The sequence below is a fragment of the Saccostrea cucullata genome, unplaced genomic scaffold (assembly GCF_032062105.1).
Source record: "Saccostrea cucullata isolate Sc308-1 unplaced genomic scaffold, CSIRO_AGI_Scuc_v1 ctg4901, whole genome shotgun sequence".
In the NCBI taxonomy this organism is placed as follows: Eukaryota; Metazoa; Mollusca; class Bivalvia; order Ostreida; family Ostreidae; genus Saccostrea; species Saccostrea cuccullata.
Window position 1 is genome coordinate 2,952 of NW_026930728.1, and position 23,714 is coordinate 26,665.

The window sequence follows — 23,714 nt, forward strand, 5'->3', positions numbered from 1 at the left end:
TAAATAGGTAAAGCGCGGCAAATTTATACTGATAATGAAAATGTATTATTGGATGAAAAATTGGAAATAACCAATCAAAGGAAAGAGCCAATGAAATTATAGAATAAAATTTTACTCAGGCAACTCAATCTAGATGCGCAATAGAACTTTAAAGTGGATCAAATTTTACGATTATATATCTCAAATCGATATGAAAAAAATAAATAAAAACTAATGAGTAATAATAGATTTCATAATATCACAATAATATAGACAATTAATCGGTACGTTATGTAGCCAATTGTACATAACGAAAATTTTGGCAAAATAGGCTGAAATCAGGGTAATTTTCAGGAAAAAAAACGAGAGAATTTTTATAAATCAAAAACCCGGCCATTTAGAAATTTTTTGTAAAAAGAAACATCAAATGCCTATACTGTGTGTTACACATCGATATTCAAATGAACCTTAAGTTGGGATAAGAAAAAAAAAATGAAATAGATTTACACCATCAATTGATTCTCCAAAATGGTAAATGTTCGTAAATCACATTCATAAATTGGTCTGTACATTTAATGTCTGTAGAAAAGATAGTGTATACTATTTATCATAAATGGAATAAAAGAAATTTGTTGATTTCAAAAATTTGTTTTAGGTGGTTAGAATACAACGAGATAACCATTATTCAGACCAATATCTTCAATGGTTTGTCAAATTTACAGGAACTGTAAGTATACATATCCGTCTCCTGTACCTTCTCTAAGTTCCTTGATCAGTTATCTGTTGATTTTATAGAGTCATGTCTTATCTGCTCAAAGTTATTTATTATTATTATTATTTGGGCATGATTACTTTTCGTTATATTAAGATTTTTTTCATTTGGCCTATTTTTTTTATTACAATTTGTAGTATATGTGATAAGATTTGAGAAGGAGATCAGTATATCTCCTCACAAATAAGCAAATACCTTTCAAAGTTATTAATATATATACATATTTAATTTTTTTTCTTAAAGACATGTTTTCTCGTCTTTCTTGAATAATAGATTCAAATATCAATTATATATATATATATATATATATATATATATATATATATATATATATATATATATATATATATATATATATATATATATATATATATATATATATATATATACTTCTTGGTATTTTTGGGTTGAAATAGTGATTTATAAGGCGACTGGATGAGTATTTTATGAATTCCCCAAACTGAATCTACATGGTTCTTGATATTTGGAACCTTACTCCAAATATTACGTACATTCATACTCAGTGTATACTGTTTGACAATTCAAGAAGAGAAATTTATGTTCCACTGCTGACCTTGACCAAAGCGGCTAGGTCAGTCACTTAATTCATTTCTTGTTTTTATTTGCAATTTCTGTCTGACGTAAATAAGGCATCGACTTGTATTTTTCATGGTAATTTTGCCCTGTTTTGGAATAATACATAAAAATTGATAATTTTATAGCAACCGAGTAGCACGACAGTGTAAGATGTACGACTACACCTGTCGGTCTCTAAAGCGAAATACATTGGAACTTCTCCTTTTATAGGGGTTTTATAAGTGTTTGAAGAAGGGGAAATATGGCGGACTATGCTGTTTAACTCGTAGTGTTCAGCTTTAAGTGTCCTAAAACAAAGTGTTATTTAAAGTTTTATAAAATGTTTTTTTTCATTTACATTATATATAACAACACTATTTTTCCTTTTTCTTCTTTCCTTTTTCAAGTCTTCTTGCTACAAATATAAACACTCTTTTTGAGAAGAACTAAATGAATATCGAAGACACATGGCATTCGTGTCTTGATTTTCAGTGAACGATCAGGATCACGTTTTTATTTTCTCCATTCAAAGTCAGTTTTCTCAGCTGTTGTTATTGTTGTCGATTTTAAACAAAAGATGTAATATTAAAAGGTAATTAGCCATATTTGAGTAAAGAAACTGTTTGCTTTAAATTCAAGTAGCTAAATGGATTTTTTTTTATTTATTGCAGATCGTTAAGTAGAAACAAGATAAGCATAATTCAGAGCAATGCCTTTAATGGTTTACCAAATTTACAGTCACTGTAAGTAATCTGTATCCTTGTAAAATTTAAATAATTTAAAAAATGTATATCTCAATAAATCAAATATGTATGTTTTTCATCAGTAATATTGATATGAAGGCCATGTGCGCATTATTCCCTTGCTTATGTTGTTCATGGTTTTAAAAATCCAAAGTCACTGATAAGTGTTAGAGCAATACACTGTGTTTTATCAGATTTGACGAATTTCCTTGACAAATATTACCCCATCCAGTAATAATGTAGATAATGAACAATTGTTTGATTCATTATAACACAATCATAAAAAAAATCGCTAAATGTTTACTTAAACTTAGTAAGATGTTGTGTCGAATTGGTGAAGAATGATGAACTTGGTCTACACATGATATTCGAGAATTAATCAGTAATGTTGAAGAGTTCATTGGAAATAAATTTTCTTTAATTCGTGAATCCCGAAGTAAGGACCAAGTTTTTTTTCAGTTACTAAAGTAAAATTCACAAAAAGAGAAAGGCGTTTCCTGATAAAGTTTTTTGAGTAGAATTCTATTTTAGTTCTTCTATGCCTAATATTAATCAGAAATGGATGGGAGATTTCTCTAGTATATTTCATTATACCAGTCAAGTTTCAGATGATGTAATTTTAGCTCATGAAACAATAAATTAATGTTTTGAATCTTGTTAAAGTTTTTTGATCAGGTCTCATTTCCAAGTGACATAACTATACGTCCTATGTTCACCAAACTTGCAGCGATGATAATCTAAGGATTCAAACAAATGGATTTGCCTCGGATGCTGGATCAGAAATACATTTACCAGATGAGGAATTAAGTTAACCTTTTTATGGTTATCCATTCAACATACTATAAGGACTTTCTGGACAAGACTTGCTATACATTGAAGACCCAATTTTTTTACCGTACGGTTACCTGAGGAGGGAGAGTGGTCGAAGTAACAGTGGTGTTATTTACCTAGAGACCCCCAATACCCAAGATGTCAAAAATCTGTGTATATGTAGCATTACACAGGAAGTCTCTGTTTGGTAATCGGGGTCATCATTACGTGTTTTGTGTCTGGTTTTGAGTGAAACTACGTAAAATAATTATTTTAATATGAAATTTATTTGTTAACTTAACGCATTCATCGTAATCATCGTAATGTTTTGAAGGAAAAAAAATAATAAGATACATGTTGATCGTTTTAGAAAATGTTTTCCTTACATAAAAGAAACAAATCACGAGTAAAAACTACAAATCCATAATATCTATCTTTTTTAATCTTCGATAAAAGAAATCACTTCGCGGGTATCTTAAGGAAGCATATAAATAATTTCTCGGGAAATTTAGACTTTTTGAAGAAAATTAAATTTGATAATTTATCAAGACCGCTGATAAACGTAAACTCTAATCAACTATTGTATAAAGATAAAAGAGCGTCTAACGCAAAGACGTGCGCCACATCAACGTCATCACGTGACTTCTATTTATAGCGAAAAGTTCCTTAATAAAAAAGCGAACAGAACAACAATACTCCGAAGATTGATAATTTCTTTGAGTAAATAATATAGTCAAAAAACATCTATTCTTCCTTAAAAGTGCTGCTAGAATCCCATTGTACAGTCAGTAAAAATAATTATTATACGCATTCGCAAGAAACCTCACCCAATGTTTTCAATTTGATACATATCAACCGAGATTTTTTGTAAAACCATTCTTAACTCGGGATTCTAGCAGCACTTTCCAAATATTTTAGAAGGCAAACTTTCAATCTGTACAAGTCTTATGTTTTGGAATATCCAGCTTATTGTTGTTCTGTGGCATTATTTTTGTCTCGAACGACAGAGGAAAGGCAGACCGAGATACGTATATAGCTGACTGTCTTCGAAAGAAAATATAATCGTTGAAAATAGATTAACATACCTGTTAAATAAGCTGATCTCCATTTGAATTTCACATAATTTTCTCAATATTTGCTTTTAAACTCCATTTTACGTATCTTTGTACATGCCGTCTTAGCCATATTCTCATTACACGACATGGTGAATTCCCAAGTTACTTGATGTATACAAATGACGTCATCGGTCGTAGATTTTAATCAAAATGACAGAATACAGCATAACAAAATAAGAACATTTTACTTTTGTTAATGTTTAAACGTTTCTATTCATTTTCTTGTATTAAATTACATCTCTGAATACCAATAATACGAAAACTTGTGCTCTAAAATTGACGTCATCTCGCCTACTATGACGTCATAATATAGCACTGATTTAGTCAAGGTAGAATATTTTGTATGCTTCCTTATTCCCCCTGCGTTGGTTAAAAAGGTCTGAATATTGAAATTAAAAAAATATTAATCCACCTATCCGTCGTGCATGTGAACATGCATTTACCGCGATCGGAATGTTTTTTTTCCCCTGGCAAACAATGTTGTCCAAAATATTCCATATTTTTGATTCTTTGTGTGTTAACAAAATTTTATTGTGGGAAAGATTTCTTTTCAGAATCGATCACTATTAATTATCTTCACATTTTCATTACTTATATACAGAGGGGAGGAAATTCGAGTATTAATTCTGACACCAATCTCTGTACAACATCGTGCGGATCGTAGCCATAGTACAAAATAAAACATCTTTTTAAAACTATGCTATGCCGTGTATTAGTGCTGAATATTTTTCTTATATATATCCCATTTCTTAAAAAATATTTTAAATCGTCGGACTTCCAATTACGGCAAATAAAGCCGGTTTCTGTGGACGCGGTCTTTTTTCTAAAGATAACGTGGACGATATAACACTTACAAGTAACAAACAGCAGTGAAGATAGAAAAGAAATATTTTATAATGTCAATGTTTTAATAATCTACTTTCAATTATTTTCTTAAATAAAATTCAAACATATTGGAGTTTTCTAACCCGCGTGTATACTATGCGGGTACATGAAAGAGTTTGACGCGTGACCAGGTAACATGGCAAACTCAGATCATCAAGAAGCACAGGTAGCTGACCTGTCAATCAAATCAGAAGTTATTGTTTTTTATGACTGACAGGCGGTAAATTATTGATCTTGAATCAGGTAGATTTTGGGGGCGTTAACATAAAATTGGGTGTTTAACTGTATTTTCTATCGTCAACTTCCCTAACTAATGCAGAAATATACCTTTATCACCAGCATACTGAGTGTATAAATCTCAGTTGATTCGATACACAAGAGAATGCTTTATGCATCAACAATTTCTAAAACGAAGTAAATTATTGATAAGAAAATTGATTAAACAAGAATATTAGCAGTGTTGTTTGAAGTCATAATTTCGTAAGTTCCATGGTCAATACAATGACCTTGTCAGCAAATAAAATTCATCATTGAGTCAAATGCTGACTGATGTTTTTCATACTAATCGTAATTCCATTATGTATCTACTGATTAAACGATGGATTTTCTGTTATTTCCCGTGCATAACAAGGAGCACATGGCGGTTGTGACTGGTCAGCAGGGGATGCTCACTCTTCCATACCATTTGATCCCACCTCTAATGTTTCGAAGGTCCATGTTTGGTCTGCTCCTAGTTTGTATTGTTTTATGTACTTTGATGTTGAATACTGTTCGTTATATCCATATCCTTCTTTGTTAACATGTTTTGATTAAGATCCTTATTTGAAGGTAAATATTATTTACACAAGACTTTTCTAGGATATTTGTTAAACCATTTTTCTACTTGTTGAATTTTCGAATAAGTATATGAGCACAAACAATTTTCTCAACCGCTTTAATATTACATTTACTACACTTACATCAACGGTATACTGACACTAAGTGTTAGTTAACGTTGACATAAAAATACATTTATAAATATACCAACGACTTAAAGTAAGGCATATTAAAGACAGGGCAGAGATTCCCATGATTCAATAATAAACAGTTCTTTGTAAGCTTAATTCACATCAAACCCTGTGACAAAAAAGTTATTTTTGTGCAAACGGGGGCTCGAAACTAAATACTTAAAATAATAAGAAGAAATAAGTCATCGGAAAATCTTTTTAAAAAATAAAATATTTAAGGAATGACTCTAAATCTTGGCCAAATTATTCGATGATAACCTGGTTTGGGACAGTTTACGCTTTATAATACGCGAAGCGTATAATTTAATTTTAAAATAATTTAACAACTGTGGTTGTAAAATTGTGTTGATTTTTATGAGATGAAATTTGTTGCTAAATAATGCATCCCTAGTAACGGAAGTGATATGAAACAAGGGGAGGTAATAACTGATATACAGATCTATACAGGACTGGAAATGAGGGGATGTATGGATACAAATTATTCAGCTGGTTGTCAATGTGTCCCCATACCTAAACCAGGTTATTAAGAAATAATTTGCGTTCCTTTATGGACATCAACCAATGAGAGACTAGAATACGAACAAAAATTTTATCATTATATTATCATTATCTTTTCATAGCGATTTATTGGAAATATATTTTCAAATTGTGCACAAAGAGTGTGAAAATTTAGTTTCGGGTTTTCGGAAGTATTGTATTTGAATTATTTTTAAAAATGAATAAATAAATAATACATTTGTAGCATGGATATGAAGGGTAAACATATTTAATGCAAAAATCATCATGAACTTAACATTTAAAATGTAAATTTAAATACACGAATATAAATATGTATTGTCAAATGATAAGATATATTTTGCATTATTGTAGGTACATTTATAACAATAGCATTACCGTATTGGACAAAGATATTTTCCTGGGAATTTTAAAATTAGAGAAACTGTAAGGATGTAGTATACATAATTCTTCAAACTATTCGAGAATTTATTATATCGACAAGCTTAACATAGTTGATATATTTTCTCTTTTTTTTTTATTTCACAAAGTAATTTGATTGCTTTATGTAAATTTCAGAAATGATTGTGACGCTATAATTCTTCAATTAAGCACATTTAAATCATAATGGTTTTATTTGTTGAAGGTTTGTAGAAGGGAATCCTCTGCACTGTGACTGCATCATGGCCGATTTTGTCAGGTTTGCCCAATCAAAAAACTTGCTGTTAGAACGTTGGTCTGAACCGACATGTTCATCTCCCAATAATCTGACAGGAGTATTGTTGCAGGATGTCTCCCCAGAGGACATGATTTGTGACGTCACTACAGCAACAACACCATCAAAGAAAATTTCAGGTAAAATGAACTCTCATTGATTTGCCTGAATATCCTCATAGACAACATATCCTATAATAGACAATATATCCTATAATAGATAACATATCATATAATAGGCAACATATCATATAATAGGCAACATATCATATAATAGACATATCATACAATAGACAACATATCCTATGAAAAACAACATATCCTAAAATAGACAACATATCATATAATAGGCAACTTATCATATAATAGGCAATATAGCAAGCTCTTTTTGGACTGAAGTTGAAAGGTCGGGTAGCTATAGGTATTCAACATAAAGTAACATCAATGTTTAATAAGTTGAGAAAGACAACAATAATTGAAGCACGTATTCTAATCTACTAATGTTATCATGTGTATTTATAAATATTAAACTTTCATATAAATTGGCTGAATCTGCTTCGTCGAGAAACAATTCTTAAAAAGAAACATCATTATCACTGAAAAACGAAACCTCGCCCTCCAGCTGCAGCTTAGTAACAGTCAACATTGCTTGACGACGAGCGATATTCTAAAAACATCAACTGCACAGAATGTATGAGCGCAAGACTCACTGCAATATGTATTTGACGTGTAAAACATTTACTTTAATATGATAAATATTCCATGTAGTTGAGTTTAACATCACCATTTTTCGCCACTCTTAACCATTGGCAACCTCGGCTGTCCATCAGTTGACAATGCTTTTGAGGTGAAAATAAATGTTACACTCAACTGTACTATATATATATAATATCATTTAGCTTTAAGTCATGAATACTTTTTTTATGAGCTAAGAGCTAAAGTTAGATTCATATTGGTCCTATATTAAGCCATAATATTGGTTGCTGTTACAAATATGGTACCATCATAATATGCCATTTTCTATGAAAATCTAAAAATTTGATTTGCATATGTTAAAATTGCTTCCTGGATACTTTGTATTCTTTGCAGACAGAAAAGGCATTCCATAGCTTACAAGATAGAAATTTATTCAGATTTAATTCGAGGAAGAAGGGATTTAGCAACTGTTTTCTGAAACTTAAGCGAAAACTAAAATAAATTCTACGTAGCAATAAAAAAACTTTTAAAAACGGCTACCACAGTATGTTTTCATACAATTTCTTAAAGTTTGATATTGCGTTGTGAATGGGAAAAATGCAGTTTTGCTGGTGGTTTGATTTGATTAAAAAACTTTGGTTATCAATATTGTTTTGATCGTCACAAAATGGATTTTAAAAGGTTTTGATATTGCATTTTTATTTGTCCAACCAGGCGTGCGTTTTTTGATATTTTTTTAAAATAGATAAGTAAATTCGATATCTTTAATCTAAAAAGGAACGTATTTTATTCATATAACAAAATTAACATACAAAACACTTTTTTATCAGATCAATTATTGTGTACTAGGGTATTTCAAATGAAGAAATATAAAAACAAATAATACTAAGATTTGACCACTATGAATTCTTTTTATACCGGTTTAATTTTATAATGATATTTATTTTGGTGAAATGAGGAAAGAAAAATTTCAACAAAAACATATGTTAATGATGAAACAAGAATATCAGCAGTCTCGTTTAAAGTAATCATTTTGTAAGCTCTATATGGTAGATACAATGACGTTGTCGGCAAATACAATTTATCATTGAATCAAATGCTGACTCATGTTTTTCATACCAATTGTTAGTCCATTATTTATACACTGAATTGACGACCGATTTTTTTCCGCTATTTCCTGATCCTGACAAGGAGCACACTATTAAGTATTAAGAAATTAAGTATTATATAATACATGTATATGGTGTTTTGTATTTGACAGCATTTTATGGTAATAAGAAAACAAAACAAAAGACAATACAAGCCAAAATTTTTCACATATGCTTTGGAATCTCATGCTCTGTACGAAAATGCACGTAGAATTGTAGATCTTAAACTAAATACGACAATCTGAAGGTTTTGCTCTATTACATTGTAAAATATACAATATTCCGGTGTTTTGCAACTGGGCAATAGTACAGTCTGATAAGTTAAATGTTGGAAAGGAAATAATTAGAATGCAGTTTACATCCTTTGTACCAGGTAAGAATAAAAAAAAAGAAATCTTCATTAAATTGAAATCAAGAAAGCTATATTAAAACTAGAGAGATAGAGAGAGAGAGAATGAGGAAGTGCATTTAAATATTAACCAATCACTTAAAACGCTTAATGTAAACGGTATGTTTCTTTTTCCACAAAATGGGATGGATAGAAAATTAATAAAAAATAAACTATTGAACTCGAATGAAATCATTTCTTATTTAAATTCAGTTTGTCTTATTGATCGGTTATAAGAGTGATACAAAACTACCTTATTTCGTCATGATTTTTTGTGCAAAGAGAAAATTATTTACCTCAAGCTTACCTTGGTTACCTTTAAGGTAAGGCATTCATTTGTACAATACTCAAAATTCAAAGCAATATCATTTGTAAAAAATGATTTGATTAAACGATATAAAAGAAAAAATAATACCAATCAGCTCACTCTCAATTAAGGGATAATGTTTAGCATATTGTGAATTATATTATACGCTATTCTGATAATCAATTTTAGTGATAATAAAGGCACCGAATCAGGTAAGATATTTTTCGTTTTTTCGATTACATTTTGGTTGTACATTAGTATTTCAGATTTTTTTATATAGAAATGGAAAAGTAAGTGTTGCATAGGATTCAATTATTTACAGAAATATGTATAAATCCATTCTAGGTGAATGCATGCGAAATCTATCGCTAGACAATTAGCGGATTTATATATCTAATAAATAATCTCTAATAAAATGCTCCCAAAAATCTAAATAATTTTAGCGTCCAATTTCTTGACCTTTTTTTGATTGCTGAGATTGTATTACGTATACGAGTATGCCCGAAACATTCCGAATACGAGCGTTAAATATTGAACACCCCGTCGTAACAAAAAAACCGTCTGGTCTCAGAGCTAAATTAAAGAAAGGAAGTGGCATCTAGGTAAGGTTTGTTCATTTTTCACACAAGTAGCAAAATTTGTTCATGAAAATATATTGATAGCAAAGTTTTACTTTTCATAACATAGGAGAGAATAATGTCAAGGAACAGGTACATTGTCTTACATTTCACACTACCACTTTTTCATCATATTTTTCAGATCATCTATCAATTATCAATAACTGACATAAAAAACCCATTTATTCTTGAATTTCTCAGATCAAAGTTTGTGTTGCAACAGCTTTATTAGAAATACAATCAGGCAAAAATGTACTATACACCACATGCACTTGTTTCGAAAATGCATGTCTTTTTTTCGTTTATCTTCGTAAACAGTGCCAAAACCCTGCTCGCTGAGTGGAAAAGTTAAACTAAACCATGAAACGGCATCTGCGAATGCCACACAAAGATGTTGATTGGCTAAACATCTGCATCTACGGATATAAACGAGAACAATAAATTATCGTAGAAGACAATGGTAATAAACATATTGCCATTTCCTCTGAAATTTTAAATGAGAGGGTTTCTTAGAAGGGGAATACTGAGTGTAATTCGGAGTTAAATACCTTATGTTACCTTACGATGGGTCAAAAATATATAACAGAAACAAGTGCCTGTGTTATACACCCCAAGAAAATTAGTAAGGTACAGACGTGGAGGTCTTATCTTGCTCTACCAAGAACCTGGGCTGAAAAATACACAAACAATATTTTAAAGCTGTTTTATCTTTCCATTTAAATAAATTCTAGCCTGTTAAGTTATATTTCAGTAGGGTTCTTTACTGATCCTGTTATGAAGCATACTGCAAGTTTAACCGATCGTTAGGGGATGCCCAGTCCTCCGTTTGGCACCTGATCCCATACATGATATTTTAAAGGTTTGTATCTGTATTGTTCCTGTTTCGTATTGTTCTTATTTACTTTTTAACTTTGATACTCTTCTTCATAATCTTTATTAAGATATATTTCTTTTTTCAAAAAGGTTTTTGCTTCTCTTCAGCTGACATTGTATCTCGTATTGTACCCTGAATGCCAATTGGAAATACAGATACAAACAACAGGTAAGAAAATTCCTTCAGATTTGATGAAATCCAGTCATTTAAAAATATATCATTTTAAGGTATCATGCAGAATTGTACCCCAGCAGTCCTCATGACACATCTCAAATACATAAACTTGTTGGAGTATTTTATCTACTACTGTACAAAGTTAATTCCCGCTTTTTTAAACATTAGTTTTCATGAGAGTTTATATTATACATATATTACATGGCTTCGAGGACAGCGTGCCAGAATCTTGCCCCAATGTGACAGGAAATCCCCGGAGTGTTATGTCGCCCGATGCCTAGGGCAGAGCTTTCCCGTCACCGAGGGGCAAATATTTTGGTATTGCTGCCCGAGAATTAAGCCATGTAATATATGTTATATAACATTTTTAAGCACTGGACCAAAATCAATCATCAAACAAATTTATTGAACATTGTGAACGTGATCGAAAGCATGATATAAAATTGTTTCCGTCGGAGATGACATACCTGTTTCCAGCGTGACATAACTGTTTTCGGTGTGACTCAGCAATTTTCAGGGTTTATAGCGAAACTTTTTTACATTTGTGATATAATAGGAAAACTTATTCAAAATGTTATATAATTTTATACGGCGTGATTCGGCAGTTTTTTTTCTCGGCATATGGATAAAAATATTATTTTTGTGATATAATGGGAAACTTCTTCAAAAATGTTATATAAATATCTGATACACCCATTAAAAGGATTAAACATCTTGTTCTTAACAAAATAATAAATTCTGTTGAAAAAATATATTTTTTATTAAAGGTGTACCTCTGAACATTATTGGATCAGTGATTACATGCAAAGATTTATTCTACACCAGGCGTGAAATGATATAATTGAGCTCTACTCGGTTAGTTATCAGATACAAAGATTTATCCTAGACAAGGCATGAAGAGAAAGGGATTCTTTACATTTCAATCAATGCGTTTTCAATCCGTATTCTGCATGTCTTCTGTCAACATTAAGAACACCTTTGCGGTGATCAGATTTTAACGTTTTTTTTTAATTTCAGTCAATTTATACATCTATATAAAGTTTCGTTTCGCATTAGACCAGGCGTGAAAAGATGTGGTTGAGTACTTCGTACTGGATAAGTGAAAGAAATTATTCTCCAAGACAAAGCGTGAAAAAATATAGATTATGATTTTATAACCAGTGTTATTTCATTTATTTTCTGTTTCTGTCAAGATCTTATGTGATTAAAGGGTTTTATAGATTGTAAAGATAATTTTCTCTTAATGTGTACATTTATTATGATATTTTTTTAGTACCTGCTTTACAAATTTATTTCAAATGGGTTAGTGAAGTTAATATTTCGTATAATTTTTTTTTCATTTAGGTTACGTATTTGAAATCTTTTGATAGACATCCGCTACTAAGGAAAAGTTGGTGTACTGTTCCACCCTGGTGTGGACCGGGTTGTTGGTTGGGTTAGGGAGGGTTTACGTGGGTGTGTGTGTGGGTGAAGGTGTATATGTATTTCTAGATTTCTGCCCGTTCGCTTGTTTGTATAGCTGTGTGTCTATCTATAACAACTTTTTTTCCCATTTTTCCTGGAAACAATTTATTGCAGATTTACATTTTTTTTGTTTATCAGGAATGCCATTTCGTAAGAGTCATTTTTGTACAATCCCATGTCAACGTCCTGTATATCTGTACTTCTGCCCGAATCAAACTTTCGTCTCATATTTATTAGCAACCGTTAATTGCATATGCCGGAAATTTAAGCACACTCATTATTTTAGCATGCTATATATTTGCATTTCTTTTTGTACGAACCCAACGGCAATCTCCTAGATATATTTTGTACTTTTGTACGTATATAAAACTTCCAGCGCAGTTTTCTCAGCTACTACTCAAGGCAGATATGTAAAAATTTGGTCACTCTTCGTTAAGGCATATATCATACATGTATCATGGAATCAATTGTTGTGTGAATCTAAAGTCCACATTTTGTTATAGAGTACAATTGTACGTCTGTCCTTACCTTTTAGTATACCCACTGAATGACTGGAAATACTTATACCAGAGACGGGGGTATTACTGTTGTATTAGTTTACTGAATTTTTTTTTACACGTTTGCACATTCAACTAGGTTGTAAAGAACGCTGCCCCAAATAGTTTCTTTTACACTTTAAACATCCTTCATCACAAATACTTGGACACACATAAAGTGACAACATAAATGCAACAGGTAGACCTTCATATTTTAAGAATATCAGGGCTCTTCGATAAATTCACAGGCAGTGGCAATATCTGTTTTTTTTTTTATTTAAATAAATCGAGAAAAAAATTGTTTAAACCACCCTAATGAAGCGTTTTATATACTAGTATATTCAACAGAGCTTAATATGTTACTTTATTATAAATTAATGTTTTGATACCAAGGAGAACATGAAACAATACCGTATAAGTGAAAGCTTTAGCGAGACGGAAATTAAGCGATTTCTACTTAAAATCAGGTATTTTATTTTTAACGAGAAGTAATTTTAGCGGTTTTTTAAATGCTAACTAAAGAAGCTATTACAAATGATACGCAATCAATTTTTTTTAGCGAAATTCAATTTTAGCGATGTCAGCACCCTCACTAAAAATGCCAAAATTAAATCATTGCTAAAAATTCTACTTATACGGTATTTCAATTTCACAATCTTAGTTTCATTACATGTACACGCATTAACCCAAAACTTAAAAGCATTTCCTAAACGTTCAGTTCCGTTTCAACCATCATTTTTGAGAAGTTTGCATGCGTTTGAAACTTATCATGTATAAAAATAGAACTTTAAATTGAATGGGATCGAATTAAAACTTTTCTTACAAAATCATTATCAAAGTGACAAAAACCTGCGGGATTGGAACAACCCTGGTATATACACTTGTGCATTAAAAATGATATCTTTTTTAAGAAAAAAATTAGACTGATTTCAAGTTTTGTGTCAATAGTTTCATCTGTTTACATTTGCTTGTTTTGCTAATATGAACCATTTGAAAAAAATGAATTTGATTTCGTTTTTTGTTGATACCCATGCCTAGAATTGATTGATTTTGTTATTTAACGTCTCTCTCGAAAAGTTTTTATTCATATTGAGACGCCGCCAATGGCCGGTGGAGAGTTTTTACTTTTGTCCTATTTTCAGCACTCAGAGATAATGAGCAATGAGGGATCTTTTTCGTGACATCACCTACTGCGACACGGTACCTAGGTTTATACGGTCTCATCCGAAGAAATAGTCTCCACGTCCCACAATGGGATTCAAATACGCGACATAAGGATCATCTCTTGACTTTACGTCTTTATCCACTGCCCTACGCGAGCGGATGTGTTGAATTATATTGATTATATACACAGAGAATCATACCCTAAAATGACGTAATAATGGGGTTACAGGGATGATAACGAACATATTGCTGAATAAAGCAAAAAGATATATATAATTGATTGCGCCCATGTGAAAAGGGTCCTTATGGCAATTTTTATGCATTTTGAGGTTTTCACGGATTCTGATAGAGTAAGGTTAGAAGTTGTCAAATATGAATTTTTATGGTCCTACGTCTACTCTAAGTAGGTTTTTTCTTCATTTTTATCAAATATACTTTAACAGGTTAATATTGACGTCATGTTTTTCAACAACGTGAAACGTTTTAAGAGTGAACGTTAAATGATTTTCTTCTGTAATTTTACTACGGTGATTAATAGTTGTATAATATTTTATATTTTTACATGCACATTATTTTTATCTCATTGTCTTTTTTAATTATTAATTATTATTTAATAGTTACGTATATTATGGATTCATCAGTGGTGTATAGTATTATGAGTAATTGTTTGTTTTTCATTTCACTTTTCTATTACAACAGGGGGAAACCTGAACAGCGGGCAACATCCATTCATTTTTTTTTAAAACAATTATTTTCTCATACAAAATATTTACTGGTAATCCATGCAAGAGTCATTTGATAAACCTGTAGAATTCAGTTGAAAATTATTTTAATTTAAACATTGCTCTCGATAGGTCAAGATTTCAGCATAAACGATATATCTTTAGTTACCATATATGTCAAAATCATTTTTCTTTTTAAATTACATTACGCTACCTAAATGCTACTGCGAAGTGAAAATTTATTTGATTGTTCTTTCTTTCTAAATTTTATATAGAGACAGAAAAATTGTGAAGTGTGGTACATGAACATGTAATTACGATTCACAATAGACAGTAAATAAAAAGGAAATTCGGTTGATTCACTGCATCTATAAGGTTGTCTGTCTGCATTGGGTCAATAATGACACTGCCTTTTTGAAAATATAAAGGATACACGAAATATTTTTCAGTCTAGCAGTAAAAATATTTAAATATTAACCAATGAAAAGGTGACAATTTTACAAACAAATGAATGAGTTATAATCCGCAATCATTTACACAATAGATAGAGCTAGGATTAACATTTGTAGGATTATGTGTATGTTGGTGAAGGGGAGGGGGTTAAAATCTAAATGGCAGAAACTTACAATTCTTGTGAACACGAGTTAAAATAAATAATTTTTTTTACTTCAAAATGTATAGGTGCACCTAGTACCATTAACCCTACAACTTGCAGATTCACTTTTTTTATTTAGGTTTGAAATAATGCTGCATATTATTCTTCAATTTATATTTGTACCTCTATATCTGATCATTGCCATTTTCAAAATCGCACAGCGATCATAAACACTATGAGCCTGGAACTGAATTGCTATGAATTCAGTATTGTTAATCATGTATATAATGATAACCTAAAATTAAAAAATCTGGTTTTATTTTATGAAATGGATGGTTTCAGAAGCACACCCATAGATTAAAATTAAAGATGCCATTTACGGTTAACATGTATATGTATAACTTTTGTTGGGGTAGGGTTGGGTTAAAGATTAATAACATGTAATTGTTTATGCCTAAATATACAGTCAGTTGAATATGACTGTTTTGTATAATATATTTCCTGACAATTGTCTGTGAACTGGCTTAGCTTTGAAACGATTTTTGTAGGGATGTAAACATCTTAGAAAATCATCATATTATTTACGACCTAATTAAAAAAATCCCCTTCATTGTAATGTTGTAATGTTGTTTTCTAATTGTTTTAAAGAGTATGAATTCCATTCTGGCCCCGTGCACAGGGACGTAGCGTGGGGGGAGGGGGGGGGCAGGGGGGCTTGGACCTTGACTTTTTTCCCCAAACCTAACAATGTACTTATACTACAGGAAATGATAATTGAAACTCTGGTTGCCCCCCCCCCCCCATCATTAGTTATGTACGGAAAACGTTGTATAAAATTAATACCCTACATGTTACGAAAATATATAAGGACACCCCAACCCCGATCGACTGCACTGCAGCCAAAATAAAACAAAATGCAAGCATATTGTTGCGATTTTATGTCATGTACTTTCAGCATTGAATTTTATTTTCTGTTAGCATTTACATGTAGAAATAAAACCTGACTCTGAACTTATAAAGATTCTTTTATCAACCAAAACAAATAAATACCGGTAATTTTTTTAGCATAATTAATAATATTTATCCATAGTTTGATGGCAGGTTAAACAGTATATTATTCCACGATGATAACTCACCGTGCCTAATCCCAAATATGGGGATGCGGAATGGTGCCACCCGGGGGTGAGGAATTCGAAGCGGAATTTTCAATGTTCGTTGACCTGATTAGCTTTTCTACAGTGATTGAGATGAAAATAATCCTAAATTCACTTACGGCGGAACACAGTGATATCCCAGCTTACTGTTACTCGTTTCCCAGCTCGGAACTCGTCCTAGAAATACATGAACACTTCTGCAATATCTGGCAAGAGCATGCGGGAACGCAAATTTGACCGTTTCTTTGTGAAAGTTGGTGCCTTATATATCACTCAGCTTCATTTGATTTATGTGAGGGACTTTTAGATATGATTTTGCTCCAGACCCTCTAATGTTTCGGAAAATTCCATCTCAAATAAAGGTGACAGACTTCAATTTAAGTGTGAAGATTTTAGTGGAGGCTTGGGGAAGGAATAATTTTTAGTCAATGTATATCAATCGTATTGCTCTGTTTTAATTGTTAAGATCCTGGTATATAAATTTAAATTGGAACTGCCTTTTATGTTCAGCTTAACATAGATCTGTTGTATAAGAAATTAGATAAATATTATAAAGTGTATTTAGAATTAAGTTTCTCAGTTTTTTTTTCAGATGTATTTTTCATGTAGACGTCTACGCGCGGTTTCCCTGTGAAATCTGTGCAAAGACTTAACAAAAACAAAGTTAAACAAACATAAAATGTGTCATTAATCATCTTATTGATCTTTGTGGTAAAACCTTTGCTACAACAGGGGCGTAGCAACAGGGAGCCGATGGGGGGGGGGGTTAAAAACGATGCTTCGTGCGACCTTTTTTAAAGGGGGACAAGAAAAAATTTACTTACCTGTAAAAGTTGACAAGCAAAAAAGAAGGGGGGGGGGGTGAGTGGCCAATTTTTTTTTTTTTTGGCATAGTGATACAATACTACATTTCTTTGATATCACTATACTGTGGTAAGGAGTGGGGGGTCCACCCAATCTTTCAATGGACATTTTCAATAGTAAAGGTGATGTGAAAAAAGGGTGTCCAGCCCTCAAGTGCCTGTGGTGATACTCAAAGTTTTATTGCTAGGGAGTTCGAACCCCACGAATACCATTTACATTAATAACAGGTCTAGAATAATTTTTTTTTTCCGAGAAAAGTTTTCTCAGAAAGGTTTTGTTAATCTTAATTTCAATAATGAAAAATTTACTATAAATTCTTTTTACAAATTGAATATGATTTTTATATAACTGAAGCTATGGGTATTCTGAACGCCTTGTTAGCTTCTCTTCTTTCAATAGTCAGTATATTTAATTGACTTCACCGCATGAACACGCGCATATAAAATTCTAAATCAATTCTATATACATGTACATGGAACATATGGAGATAATGAACAGTATTCAAGATCAAAAGTTCATAAAACAATACAAAACAGAAGCAGAGCAAACACGGACCTGCTAAACATCAGAGATGGGATCAGGTACCATGGAGGAGTGAGCATTCCCTGCCGACCGGTCACACCCGCCGTATGCCCCTTGTCATGAACTGGAAAATCCTTCGTCAATTCAGTGTATAAATAACGGACTAACAAGTAATATATATGTAATATGTACTCTTAACTATTGCAAAAGTTCTATTTACTGTAAAAGAAAGATATGTATACCTTAAGGAATGAATCTTGCGACCGCGGAACATTAACAGACAATTAAAACATTCAGTGATAGACAATGAAATGGGCGGGTACAATTCGACGCGGACGTGGGGATTGAAATTGCAGATCGAAATTCATTTTCAATCCACTTCAGCTAGGCTAGAGGGTACATTTACTGATTGACCCAGAAGACAAATAATTCTAATCTGGTACAGTTTAAATTTTTTGTCCAGTGTTTTAAATAAATTAATATTTAAGGGACAAATATTTCATTTCTGTTTGGTAAATATATGCATATCTTTGTGTTGGTGAGAGGGAAGGGGGGGGGACTGGAGATTTTTAAATAAAGTTGTCCAAGTTTTCAGTGAGAATAACTATAAAACTCATGCACTCCTATAATCCTAGAAATAAAGTATATTGTCATGTTAAGCCATGACCTGACTCGAAAATTTTTACCCCCCCCCTTCTAGATCTTTTCTTTTGTTCTTTTCCATTGTTAAGGGTGGGCATAAAGCATCATATTGAATCAAATGCTTTCCAAATGATAACAATAGATCTCTTTTGTAATTTTATATATAATCACTCTGTGACCAAAACCGACCCTGTTGATTTGAAGATCTAATGTAAAATGAAATATACTCTGAGGGAAAAAAGGAATGCAGGATAACATTACTTGATATTGTAAGGACATTGATCAAAGGTACTGATGTATATACTCACAGGTGTTTTGGTAGACAAAATACATACTAGGCCAATATTCTTAAATATCAGATAAGATCGGAGTTCAATTTTTTTTATTTATCCCAAATGCAAAAAAAACTACATCAGATTTCATGCTAGCTTTCTATGAATTATATAATCAAAGGTAACTTCAACGAAACTTGCCTCGCAGAATATGGTTAGGCATGCTCTCTATGTATGATATTTTGTTGATTCAAATTAAGAGGATAAAAGCATATTTTTATAATATTCATTGTACAGTGTTCCAAGAATGACTACTGTTTAGTAGAACTGTTTAATTTCAAATCATGCTAGCCTAAAAAAATTCTTTGTATGTTGAGTTTATTAGTTTAAAAACATATCGATATTTCCTTTTGAGGACCTATTATATATTATACAGCAATATTAAATTACCACATTTATATAGATAACGACTGTGTGATGGTGGATTGGGGAAGACAATTTACAAAATTCAGTTAATAGCAGATATTCAATGAACGAATGAGTAAATTACTATAAGGGCTGACTGCTTCATGATCATAAGGAATTATTATTTTTTTTCTAAATTATCAAGTGAACAAATTAAAATATTACAATAATTGTATTATTCCCCGCTTTTGCAATAGCGAGGACACATTAAATCTTATTTGTCTGCCAGTAAGTCAGTCTGTCTTTACGTCAGTCATAAAAACTTGAATCTTGCCCATAAGTTTTGATATAGTGGAGCTATGACTTTCATATTTCACATGTGTAATCCATGTGACAAGACCTTTTTTTTTGGGTACCATATTTGACCTTTTGGCATTGATCTTGGAGCATAACAAAATTTTACACGCAAAATTTCCAAACTTTTAGTTTGACCATAACCTTTAAACGGTAGGTACTAGGACTTTAATTCCATTTATATTCTTTGTGAAAAGACATTTCATTGAATACCAACAACTTTGACATTTTGACCTAGACATTGGAGATTTACATACTAATGGGAAAAAAACTTTAACCTTGGCCATAACTTTTGAATGGTAACTAAGTACGAGGATTTCATTCTGAACATATGTTATCTTTTGGCAAGACCTGTAATTGAATACAAACAACTTTGACCTATAACCCTCGAGATTTAAGTCCTTTTGAAAAAAAACGTTGACCATAACATATTCTTCCAAAGAAAATACAAGTAGAAGCAAGAAATCATTGATGTAAGCCAATAATTATCGCCCTGGAAATAAATGATTTAATAAGATGTCATGCTTTAGATGTGCATAAATTTTCATCTTTAAATTTAGTCTTGAGGCAAAAATACAAATTGGTCTTGATCATGCATCGAACCGCTTCGACTTGTCTGATAAAGATATGCGTCTGAAAGATCGAAACTCTAGTCATGAAGATTTACGAAAAGCTTCCAATCGGATAAAAATCAAACAAACACGATATCGTTTAAAACTTTATAATTTCCTCAAGTAACTGTTGGCTGAAATATAAATTAGAATCAGAAACACGTTCCTCCTATCATCAAAAATAGATTTGACTTAATGAATACAAAACAAAAACTGTGTAACGTACGTTTTTATTTCTGATATGTAATTATAAAAATCCAGTGTTTGAGAAAAAAGGGAAACTGTCGTTATGTCGGTAATAATGATAAGCAACTTTTTATATTATACATGACACACAGTCATATATATTTTCAAAGATGTAACTTATGGAGGTTAATATATTATGTATCTCGTAATCTATAAAGGGGAAAAACTCTCTGATGTATAATCTTTTTAATGTTTAGATAACCTATAAATCTGAAAAACTTCTCCAACCTCAATCCTCATAAACCAAAAGTTAAACTTATATGCATAGAGCAGCCTGGTGCTCCGGGCTGCAATAAAGACAGACCAAAGTAGAGAAATTGCAGCTCTAGCAAAGGCATAATGCATTTTTAAAACAACTCTTTCTTCACCTAATTTCATAGAATTGCAGTCACATCATTAATACCAGTTAAAAACATGTTGGCCTGAAATCCTCCTTTCTGAATATCAATGTCAGCACAATTTACAAATAAACGCCTATTCACAGCTTATCAGATTATCGCACACTTTCGAAACACAGACAGGGATCCAAATAAGAACTTTGTTCCTTTGTTGGAGGAAATGGAATATTTTATAAAGGTACATGGCCACAGATTTGAAGTTTAATTTGGTTTTAAAAAGCGAAACTAAATTTTTTTACGAATGCTTGTTTTTGTTGTATATATCCGATGCTACATATGTCATGTAACTAGTAAAATATATGCGACAGTAACACTCTTGCGAAAAAAATAAAACTACAATCCAGAACATTCAGAGAAGAAAAGTTCAAAAGCAAAATATTGTCAGTCCGTGAGAAATAATAACTTCAAACCTGTCTCCATGCGCCTTTAAACTCTTACAGTTTGTTTATTGTACATTGAGTAAAACCGAAACCGTGTGACAGCAGGTGCAGTCCCATTTTTCTAAAGGCCTTAACTGTACCGCATATTAGAAATCACTTTTTTTACGAGAAATTATTTTGCATTATTATACAACACGATCTTTTCACAAGAATATTATTCTCGCATATGTTTTGCTAGTTACATGAAGCATCGGATGTATACAGCAGTCTCGCCTTATAATACCAAATATAGAACTCACAAAAATAAAGTGTAATGAAAAAAATTGATTATATCGAGAATACCCCCCCCCCCTTTCCCCTTCAAACTGCTATTTTTTTAATTCGCAGAAAAAATATTAAGGGAGTCCATGTATGCTTTAAATTTTACCTTATCAAAAATGTCATATTCAATCATATAATACTTAGCATTATATACGAGGGCTGTTCGGAAATTATTGAGACAATTACATTTACTTTACAAAGGACGGAGATAATTTCATGAAAATTCATCAACATCTTATAAAGAACGACTTAAACACTTATTCCAAATTTCAAATTCCCATGATAATTAGATAAGTTTCGGTGAAGTTATAAATATGCATATGTCTATCGAACCGGAGCAGCATCGCTACGTCAATTAACGTTGCGTTAGCCGTAGATTGTTTCGCTTGTGAAACGATCGGAAAACGTTTAGTACTCTTCCTTCTTTGTTATTACATATAACATTACAAAAATCAAACAGTCTCTTTTCTTTAAGTAAACAATTCTTTAAAAATGTATGCTGTTGCTACCCCATACCCCAGTGGAAAAAAAAATTATTTCTGGGAAAGGACGACTTAGAATCGTGCAGTGTCGATTTATGCAACGGGGGTTTAATACCGTAACCGTATCAATACTGAACGTGATAACTCCTGGTCGTCCAGATCTTTTAATTTTACTTTGGTTAAATTAATTGTAAAAAAAAAAATGCATACCAATGAAAAAAAAAAAACATTATTTTTTCTCGTTTTAATTTTTTTTAGCAGGTCGTTCAGTCTTGAAAAGAGTCCTACATTGCGCTACACAAAATTCTAGGTATGCTGACTGTTCCGTTCTTGACGTCAAAATCTATTTTGTTGTCGTTAGCAGATTTCTATACTGCGCTTAATTTTTTAATGATCTCCATATTTCTGATCAAAATTCTATCAAAGTTGCACAACATGAATTTGAACCACAGCTGAAAAATTATACACTTACACTGAATTTTTCTCGTTCTCATTATGGATTCACGAAGAGTTAGAATTTTGGTGTTACATATTTTCAATATCTGATTCCGCGACTGCTCTGGGTACCCCTTCTATATACACATTTATATACCACTGTATAGAAAATATTCAATATTTGTGAAATATTTCTTCCTCATATTAATTTTTAGTGTATGTCAAAAGTATATCCAAATTTTCACCGAAAGACGTTCATTAGAAAGCAAAATATACACAATGTCTCAATAATTTCCGAACAGCCCTCGTAATTGTACTTAGAATGTTCATTGGCATTGAAACTTCAGGGTTAAATTTACATTAAGATAAACCATTAAATTTTATAGACAGACACCCATTTTTATTCAAACATAGTACCTTTTCCATGAAAACAATTTACCCTAAAACCTTGAAAATAAGACGGATTTAATAATAAGCCGGTTTTGAAAATGAGCCACATATTTCTTGCATTAAAAATTACTTGAAAATAAGCTAGTTTTTAAAATAAGCCGGTCATGACAATGCCATTTAGGAAAGACATTAAACGTTTGACTATTGCCTCGTCTTAAAAATTTGACGATTGAAAACTTCGACGATTTTTTTACAGTGCAAAATAAAACTGAGTTATCGTTCTTGAATTCATTTAACATTTACCAATTTCTGCATACGACATGGTACGAACTAAGTCTGTAGAAAAAAAATAATGAACTTATGTAAAGTTACTAATAAAGGGTAGTTTTTAAAGTTATTATTTTTTTTTACCAGAAAGCATGTTACGCTGGCTAAGAAAATTCATTGCGGAACCAGC

The 23,714-nt window shown here is 31.6% G+C and overlaps 1 protein-coding gene across 1 annotated transcript; it reads left to right on the forward strand.

The window, feature by feature from the left end:
- Window positions 1-554: 554 nt before the first annotated feature.
- On the forward strand, window positions 555-7,405 carry LOC134229854 (leucine-rich repeat-containing protein 15-like). Its single transcript, XM_062711640.1, has 4 exons — window positions 555-706; window positions 1,999-2,070; window positions 6,758-6,829; window positions 7,083-7,405. Exons 1-4 carry the CDS (start codon window positions 555-557, stop codon window positions 7,255-7,257), a joined length of 471 nt encoding a protein of 156 aa, XP_062567624.1. The 3' UTR covers window positions 7,258-7,405.
- The last annotated feature ends 16,309 nt before the right edge of the window (window positions 7,406-23,714 follow it).

Coding starts and splice junctions, on each gene's coding strand:
- LOC134229854 (XM_062711640.1), top strand. CDS start 555: ATGTCTGTAGAAAAGATAGTGTATACTATTTATCATAAATGGAATAAA. Junction 2,071..6,757: donor TTACCAAATTTACAGTCACT/GTAAGTAATCTG, acceptor GCATTATTGTAG/GTACATTTATAACAATAGCA. Junction 6,830..7,082: donor ATTTTAAAATTAGAGAAACT/GTAAGGATGTAG, acceptor CGATTTTGTCAG/GTTTGCCCAATCAAAAAACT.